The 9,636-nt window shown below is 34.3% G+C and overlaps 1 protein-coding gene across 1 annotated transcript in view; it reads right to left on the bottom strand.

Moving 5' to 3' along the window:
• Positions 1-9,636, bottom strand: part of ptprua (protein tyrosine phosphatase receptor type Ua) — a 448,322-nt gene that overhangs the window by 178,575 nt on the left and 260,111 nt on the right. Inside the window, 1 exon segment of the mRNA XM_056479406.1 lies at positions 6,639-6,720. Coding sequence (XP_056335381.1) covers positions 6,639-6,720 — 82 coding nt within the window.

Below are 9,636 nucleotides of genomic sequence, written 5' to 3'. Positions count from 1 at the left end.
ATTTAAAGTCGGTGAATTCTGGTATGCAGTACTGTAACAAAGGATCTTTGATTTTCATATTTTAATTGCCATTCACATGTATAGTCCTAAATAAACCTCCATGATCAAGATCCTCGGTATTGTCATCACTGAGAAATCACAATATTCCATGTAATACAATGAATGAAATCAGCATTACTTTGTTAGTTGTTCTTTGCTAGCTTTTCACTATTGTTGTGTTGTTTGTTTATACACTTGCACTATTGAACTGTTGTATAAATGTGATACCAACTGTATGTACAAACTACTCTTGTGAATATTCTGAATCACAGCCGCATTGATACAGAACTTCTTGTGTGATATTGCTTCTTTAAAGGTATTCCACATGACATTTGAAAACAGGAACTAATCTTGGCAATATCTTATATTTGTTAAAGATTTACTGACCTTTACAAACAGACTTGAGGGTCTACAAGGGTTTTCTCTGTTATGAAATTTCTCATTTTATTACTTTGTTCTAGCATGTCAACAAACCTCCTGCATGTCGATTATTTTACCCTGATACATTCTCTTTTCACTACGTTTTTTATTATTAGATACAGAGTTAAACACTTTCATTTGATAATAACCAATATTAACAGAAGTTTAGTTTAGAAACAAGAACAAGCTAGTCACTTCAAAAGCTCATTCAATAATGTTGATTTGTCAAGTCGTGTTGTTAAACAAGTAAAATGGCTTTGACTGTTTTTTTAAAAAACGTGCATACTTTGATATAAACAATGAGAAACAAACACCCAAAATGTAAAGAGTGTTGAGGGGACCCTTGCACACCTAATATCAGCCAGTCTGATACTGTATAAAGTTTCACAAAATCATTGAAAATGTCTGTGTATGTGTGAACAGAACTCTGTCGGACAGCTCCATCTGCACAGGACCACAGTAAAACCCGTGTCTCCATGGTGACAGTCTTTCACCCTGACCCCAAGACAGGTTCTACACTCCATTGTCATTCAAGACGACAAATACTTGTTGCTTGAGGAGAGTTTCTTTTTATCTTTATAAAGGCCGGTAAGGGCCTCTGGGTGAGTCGAGCCGGAAACTCTCCAACAGACAAAATGTCTCCATGGGTTTCATTTTTTTCAGAATTGCCCTTCATTATCATTCATTACTGCATTATTGTGGATGGTTCATTGTAATGGTTCCACATGATTTTGTAATCTGAAAAAACTTGCAGTTTCTGAATTTGTTCATTCAACTTAACATGCAGAGATTTTTATTATTGGTCTAGTCTGTAAGTTGACTTAAATATAGTGTGTGTTGCCTCAAAAAAAACAACAACATATGCTAAGTTAAGATTGTCTTGGCAATTACTTAGAAGGGAACTTATTGTTAAGACAACTATATTGTTAGTAATGTGTGTAATTGTTCAATTCAATTCAATTCATCTTTATTTTTATAGCACTTTTACAATGTAAATTGTGTCAAAGCAGCTTAACATAAAAGTTCGTGTAAACTGAAATTGAAACTGTGTCAGTCCAGTTTTCAGAGTTAAAGTTCCATTTAGTTCAGTTCAGATCAGTGTAGTTTAATTTTAACTGCATAAAGTCTAAACACTGAAGAGCAAATCTATTGCTGCACAGTTCCACAAGTTCCAAACCTAGCCAGTGGCAACAGTGGTGAGGAACAAACTTCACCAATTGATGAAAGTGAAGGGAAAAAAAAACTCAAGAGAAACTGGGCTCAGTTGGGCACGACCATATCTCCTCTGGCCAAACTTCTTATTGTATTGAATGTATTACATTGAATCATTTAATAAAATGTGTAATGCATTTGGTTGTCTGTGCTATTGCTAACTGAGAAAATATGTTAAGTTCAGTGAACCTTAATGTTAGTACAGATAACTTGAACATTTGAGTTCATGCACTGTATTTCAACTAAACTTTGCAAGTTCTACTTACTTGAAAATGTAAGCTAACAAACTGACATTACATTTTGCAAGTTCAGGTTACTTGAAATAAATAGTTGGGTCAAATATTTAGCTCTATCAACTAAACATTTTAAGTTGTAAATACTTATATTATTGAGACTATATATATATATATATATATATATATATATATATATATATATATATATATATATATATATATATATATATATATATATATATATATATATAAAACCGAAAAAAAACAAACAAACCGAGTCTTATTTATTTTAAAAGGAATAAAAATATTTTTTTCACAAATCTAGAATGGTTATGAAATATTGTGTTTCTATCTTAGATATAATTTGAGGAGGGGGGTGTATTTTCGTTAATTTCCTTGTCTTGATTGGAAAAGTATAGCAGGTCTGTAATATAACCTTGAAGAACTGATAAGCCCTCTATTCTTTGTCACACTGCAGAAACATGTGTTTGTGTAAGACTATCTGACCTTCTTGCAAGAGAATAAAATCATCTTTAAATGCAACAAATTGCATATACCACTATATAACTGACTGTGCTATTAAGGAATGCATGTTTAAAGACAGCTGCTTTGTGTCTACACTTTAAAATCCACTTCACATCACACAGACAAACATCAACAAAGCTTGCTGATGTTTGTTGGATCAGAATGCTACCACTATCACAATATGTTGCCATTGGTCAGAATTTGTCAACTGAACATGTTCTTTATTTCCCACCTTTTAAATTAATTATTTAAAATATATTTTTAACTATCAATATGTATCTTGCTTCCTAAAGTCACAGTCAGTGTGTCTGCGTTTTTGTGTCCCCCCTGTATGTTTTGTTCCTATAATCTTAAACCCGTTTATTACAGTAATTGTCTCCACTCCCCTAGTTATCTCATCTGCTTGTTTGTCCATTGTTTCATCAGATTATAAAAGCCCTCCTATTTCAGTCTCCTGTCAGTTGTAAAATGTAACTCTCATGGATGTGTGTATGAGATCTGTCTGTGTTCCTGCCCTACTGTCTTTAATCTTGTTTTTGCATTGCTTTAGATTTGTTACTGATCATTGTATTATATAATATTTATTAGAGTAATAACTGTGCAATTGCATGTAACTAGTTGCTTTAATAGCTGTAAATATGAAGCAAACAAGCAAAATAATGTTTTGTCACGGAATAAAGTGTGATTAGTTAAGTGTATTTTAGGTTTGCAGAGACTGTCAGCAGTTTCTGCCATGTTTACATCTGGCCTCCATCAGCAATGTGCAAATTTGCCAAACTGAGCATTGTCTCCCTGTCTCTAATATTCACAGTTACTGTACACGTTTTACACAAATATATGTCAGTATCCAGATTATTGCAACAGTAGATATAACTGCTTTTTACAATATTAAATATTAACCTTTTGAAAAAATGATGATAGAACTGCACATCCATGTGTTATCAGTAAATTGATATTTTCCCCATCCCTAAACTGTTAATAGCTAAACCTCAAATTTCATTCATTTGATTTCACCCCGGGATGCTTTGGCAGTCATTTTAATAATGCATCACCAAGTAAAAGTGAGGCGAATACTGTGAAATACAGAAAGAAAGATCTTCAGCACATTTACCTGATGGAGTCAGCACATTAAAAATGGCAAGATATGTGTTAATGCTCACTGTGGCTGTATTTATTTGGTCAAATATAAGGTACTGTAACAACTGTAATATTGCTAAATTACATTCCATAGCTCTTTCCTAATTTAATGTTTTACAAGAGTGTAAATAAATCCTGTCCTACAATGTGCTTTTAAGGAACAATTTTACAACACATTTATTTTCTTTTAATGACACATTTTATTGATGCACTGTAAAAATGAGTCTGCAGTTTAGTTTTTTTTTTTCAACATGATTTTGTAAGTTGAAACAACAAAGTTGGGTTCAACTTAACCTTGTAAGTTTTCACTGACTCACCTAGTCTTTAATAGAGTGTTTGACAACTCAACTTAAAAACATATGCTGAACCAGCGTTCTTTAAGCTGCAGCCCATACCTCCAAACCAGCAGGTGGCGGAATATGCACCATTAAGTCAGTTTGCCAACTGCCAGTTAAACACCAGAAGAAGTCAGACACATGGAATATTTTTCACCAGGTTTTTAAATTGTTTAGTCATCACATTTGGTAAGTAATGCTTCTTCAAATTTGTGTTAGATTTTGTAAAATGACATATGAACGGAGTGTCAATGTATTGTTCCCAGTATAAATGTTTCTAGAGCAGATTAGATCTTTGCTAATACATGTGAAGTTTGGCCACATTTATAAAGCTTAGTGAAGTTTGTTTTAGGTTTGAATTTGCAATATCTCAATAGGTGTATAAAAAAAAAAACTACTTTTCTAGTTCCCTGACTAATCTACTACAGGTATTTTTATGTCTCCCATTTTTATACAGTAGAAAATATTTTGGAAAAAATATTAACAGTAATTCATTTAAATTTACTTTTTCTCATATTTAAGGTTGTTCCCAGGGAGCAGACTGACTTATTAAAGATGAGATTTTACCAGTTTTCCATTCATAAATGTACAGGTGATCAAATATTTAAAAACAAATATTGACAATATTAACCCAAATGTGATTTTCTCATTCTAAGAAGGTGAGCAAAGGGATAACCCCTGAAAATCAAAAACTGTTGATGAACATTGGGGCAGATATCTGCAGTTCAAAAGTACACTCATTTGTAAAAATACATTGAAATAAAGTTGTTAGGGTTAGGGTTAGAATTTAGATACAACCAAGTTCAGGTGTCATTTTTTTTTTTCCAAGAACCTGTGTTAGTTTTGTATTTTAAAAGTTATTGGGTTTTAAAGTTATTTTTATTTTTTTCTTGAGATGACTTTCAATTTACAAATACTTTGTAAAAAAATACTTTATAAGAAAAAATATGTTGTAAAGACAATTATAGTCTAAGTACATTATGTGTAATGGCTGAATTGGGAGTAAAAACCTTTAATAAAATGTGTAATGTATTTTGTTGTCTGTCAGTTAAGTTGAGTGAACAAATCATTTTTTACAATGTGCCTTTAATGATATGTACCATTAAATACCTACAAGCTGGGGCATAGTTTTTAGGGAGTATGGTAGAGGACGTATAATCTAATATATACAACAACAACAACAACAACAACAACAAAATTAAATAAATAAATAAAGTTTTGTCAAGCTAATAAAGATTGCTTAACATGATTTTGTAATGTTTCTCTGTTTTTTTTTGAAAGAAAGAAAGAAAGAAAGAAAGAAAGAAAGAAAGAAAGAAAAATATTACTGACCCCAATACTTCTACTGAGAATAGTGACGTCAATCCAGTGACATTGGCTCTAAGTGGAGCTGTCCAAGGTGCTGATCACTAAGAGTTCTGTCTGTATTATCTTACTCTGGGTAGACAGCAATGGTTTTAGTGCAATTACAGAGTCTAAATTTAGGGGTGGAGGGGAAACGTACAGCAAGAAAATCAATTTTAAGGATTCTTGCACATTCCGGAGTCCAGAGTATTTCCAAATGCAATGATAAAGGTTTTATCAACCTAAAACAGCACTGAGCAAAAAGAGCTTTAACTGTCCAGGTATCAAACAGAACTTGATTTATCCAGGCCGAACCATAAAAATCGAAGTTCAAAAGATGTTTTGTAAGATAGTAATGCACCAATTTGTCGTAACACAAAGGATTTCGCTTAAAATCATTAACCCTAACAGTAATAGCAGGGTGTTACAGCTAATTAGTGCTAATCTCATAGCAAGTTTTGTTAAATTTTCATAGCAATGGCTTCCTCTCTTCTCATAAAACCGTCTCCGCACTGATGCAGAACAAATGAACCCTTTAAATATATGTAAAAGCTAGGCTTGCAAAGATGGGTAAGTCTTCACATGTCCATTAGGTGTCTGATTCTGGGGCATTTGCAATTACATTCTTGCTGTAGGGCGTAAAAGTGAAACACAGGTGGTCTACAGTCGACTCCATCAAATTAAAGCAGGCCACAAACCGAGTCTCACAATTCAACAGCATGATCCCCATCCACATACAATCTCCTTTCAGCAGCATTCCTGTCAGCATGAGCGCACCGCATTTCCCAGAAGCCAGCAGGTATCCAGACTCAAGGCGGGCTGTGGTTTCAAGAATCCCAGTCCAAACTACTGGAGCAGAATTATGCGCCGTCCACTAAAAACACACTTCCTGCAGTGCTAATGGAGTGTAGGTCAGCAGGTGTGTGAGGACAAGGGAAGCACAAGAAGAGAGAAAAATAACAGTCCAAAGACGGGCACAGGAGATTCGCTCTCATTCACGCCTGACTGAAGCTACAGATTAAGTAGTGGCACACAGGGCACAAAAGCCAAAGCGAGAAGCCATTTTTCTTTCTTCTTCCCCCAGAAAATAAATAAATCTGAGACGGCAACTGCTGGGAGCGAGAGATGGAGTGATATCTGCACAAAAGGTCAGCCGTGGGAAGTGGACGTGGCGCAAGAACAAGGGAAATGGAAGGCAAAAGTGTCAGTGGATAATTGTCTTCCATGATGGCTATTCAGATCAAAAGTGAGCACCCCAAGATTCTGCCGAGATGAAATGGCCACCTTTGTTCCTCGTTCCGGGTGGGCCGACTTGGTCTTACGCCCCCCCTCTAAGCTGGAAAAGGTCAGTGAGAGTGTGTTTCTGTGTGTGTGAAGGGACAGAACTTACAGCAGGGGTAGTTTAACAGCACTATGTCATCCAGGCCGATGTAACCCTTCTGCTCGGAGGAGATTGTGGCTTCAAAAACAATCTGCAAGGAAAGAGATGAAGTAGTTAGAGCAAAATAGGAGGTAGCAAGTAAAGAAAATACAACAGACAGTAATGTTTTTAAAACAATGTGAGGGAAAATGACAGCTAAAATTGTGAACCTGGATCACAAAACCAGTCATATATATATATATATATATATATATATATATATATATATATATATATATATATATATATATATATATATATATATATATATATATATACTTTTTAAAAAATGTATAATTGATCTGAATGCTAGACAAATAAATGGTATAACTTTATTTTGATGGTCCCAATTGCAACTACTTTGAAACTACATGCTAACTAAAATCTTTTTTTTTTTTTTTTCGGGTCACCTTTAGCACACATTAAGTAAAAAATAAAATTAAATTAAATTAAATAAAATTAAATTAAATTAAAGATGATGATATTGCAGAAAGATGCTTACAACATTTATGACGGGTTTTCATTAAACTCTTGGTCAGTTTGTCTGCTTGACAATCCCATTTTGCAGTGCAGCAATACAAGTGAAATAAACCAACGTTCAGTTCAAACAGGTGATGTTTTATATATCCACACCCAATTTGTCAAAAATACTAAAATGTCACTCATTACAAATGTAAGTAGGCTTTACAGCAGGTTATAATGTATCTTAGAAAATGGAATCTATGCCAGGGGGTCCCAAACTTTTCAGCCCATGACCCCTAAAATAACAATGCCAGTGACTCGAGACCCCCAATATTTTCTTAAGTGGTTATGAATATATAAACCTTGCAAACAACATCTATTCATTGTTTAATTTTGGAGAACGCCACTTGGAGACTATCCTCCATGTTCAGTTGTGGCCTGTATATATTTTTAATGTACATGAGTGGTGTAAAGGTGTTAGAGAGTTTAACCTGTTGCCATAAAATCAATGTGCTGCATCTGACGCTATTGCGGTGTCTGTTGTAATGATCTAATCACCCCAGGTGTCACAAAAAAAAAAAAAAAAATCGAAAAGCTGATGGCAATTTCAATTTAATTTAATTTCAATAAAAATTTTTATTATTAACATGTTAACAATGTTACTATTACTACAAGTTTGTTTTTTAGTATGTTATAGATAAGATAAGGTAATTCTAATAGTTTAATAAAATTATTATATATTTTTAATCACCTAGCAACCTCCTCTCATTGTTCTGCGAACCCAACTTTGGGAGCCACTGATCTATGCCTATGACCACAGCATTTATGTTATCTTTTGGCTGCACTGAAACTTGCATTATACAGATTTTTTCCCCTTATCTTCTTAATTTGTTTTGCTTTTTCATTTTATTCTTTGTGTGAACAGACCAGCATGTGTTTGTGTGTGAGTGATTGAACTGTGTCTGCTCCCAAAGGTATTTCCAACACTGCCTCTCATTTCAAGCACATTTATTATTCTTTGCTCTCTCAATAAACAATACAATCTTGCCTAACTCAACTACATAATTGATCACTTACATGCAGCTCAGCCTACCCACAAGGTAGCTGCAGTACATGTAAAACGATATGCCAGCATTTGCTGAGCTGAAGGCATCATGATTCAGCACAACAATCCCCCTGTTTTGACCTACCGATGAATTTGACTCAAGAGTTGTGCTCTGCTGAGAATACAGATCTTGCTCTCTAGTGGCCAATTACACTGCAAGTACCCCACATCACTCATTCGTTTACACAACCTTTAACCACTCTGCTAACAAAGGGGAGACTGCCTCCCTGGCTGTTTCATTGTTGAACGGGCAAAGATAGCTGATAGATGTCCTACCGCTCTGAATCAAACAACAAATGAGCTGGCGCTGCTAACAGCCAGCCAATCAAAGCTAAGCTGCGGCTAGCACAGAGTCCTGACAGAGCAGCAGGGTTTCTGTGCACACTGCTCTTATCTCCACAAACATATTTAGTGGTGTTTGCTAAAGCAAGCAAAACTATTACTACTTTTCATACATGGAATTTAGAATACTCTTGACTATTTTAGGCATTAAACTTTCAGCCTTGTGAATACTCAAAACTTTGAAATGAGGTACATTTATTTCTCAACAAGAAAACTTAACACCGTTTTTGAATTAGTTCTATGGAGCCCATTAGTTGCTGATCCAGGTCTGCATTGATTTGTTGTCTCTAAGCCCAATCTCTGTCTGGCTAAGATTTGATACATCAGTCTCCTGCGGGGAGCTACAGAACGGAAGAGAGGCATAATCTAATTTATCCTCAAAATGTGAAAAACAGAATGAAAAAAGAACTAGAGGCATATCAGCCTGAAATAGTGTAACAATCTAAATTTTACTTACAACAGAAGACTAAGGTGCATGCATCATTACACTAAACTGGTCTAACAACTGATCTACACTTTCTAAAAGTAGAGACAAGAAAAATAAACATAATAAATATTAAAGACAGCATGGAACATAAGTTTCTGTTGTCTTCCCAATTGTGATGTATTTAGGAATCTTCCTGCACTAGATGCAGCAAAGCAGTGGTGTAGTCCTGAAAAAAATGTGGTGTTACTATTACCCACTCAACCCAAAATTGAAATAAATTAGGCAAATAAATGATGAAAGTCAATGTTTCTTTGATTCATTGGCAATATATATATATATATATATATATATATATATATATATATATATTATATATATATATATATATATATATATATATATATATATGTGTGTGTGTGTGTGTATATAGACATCATTCAGTTGACTTGTTATCAAAAACAATGAAAAATTCTCACAGCTGCTGTGGTTGTCAGGGGCGGGGAATAGCGCAAGTTAAACAAAAATGCACCAATTGCAACAAATTGAGATGCGAGTTTGGTAACATTTGGTATACAGCAAAAGGGGACGTGAATACATGTAAATTAGGGAAGCAAAATCAGCAAAACAAGTCA

Source organism: Danio aesculapii, chromosome 19, assembly GCF_903798145.1.
Source record: "Danio aesculapii chromosome 19, fDanAes4.1, whole genome shotgun sequence".
Lineage (NCBI taxonomy): Eukaryota > Metazoa > Chordata > Actinopteri > Cypriniformes > Danionidae > Danio > Danio aesculapii.
Note: the sequence above shows the minus strand (reverse complement) of the source record. Positions and strands in the feature narration are given on the sequence as shown.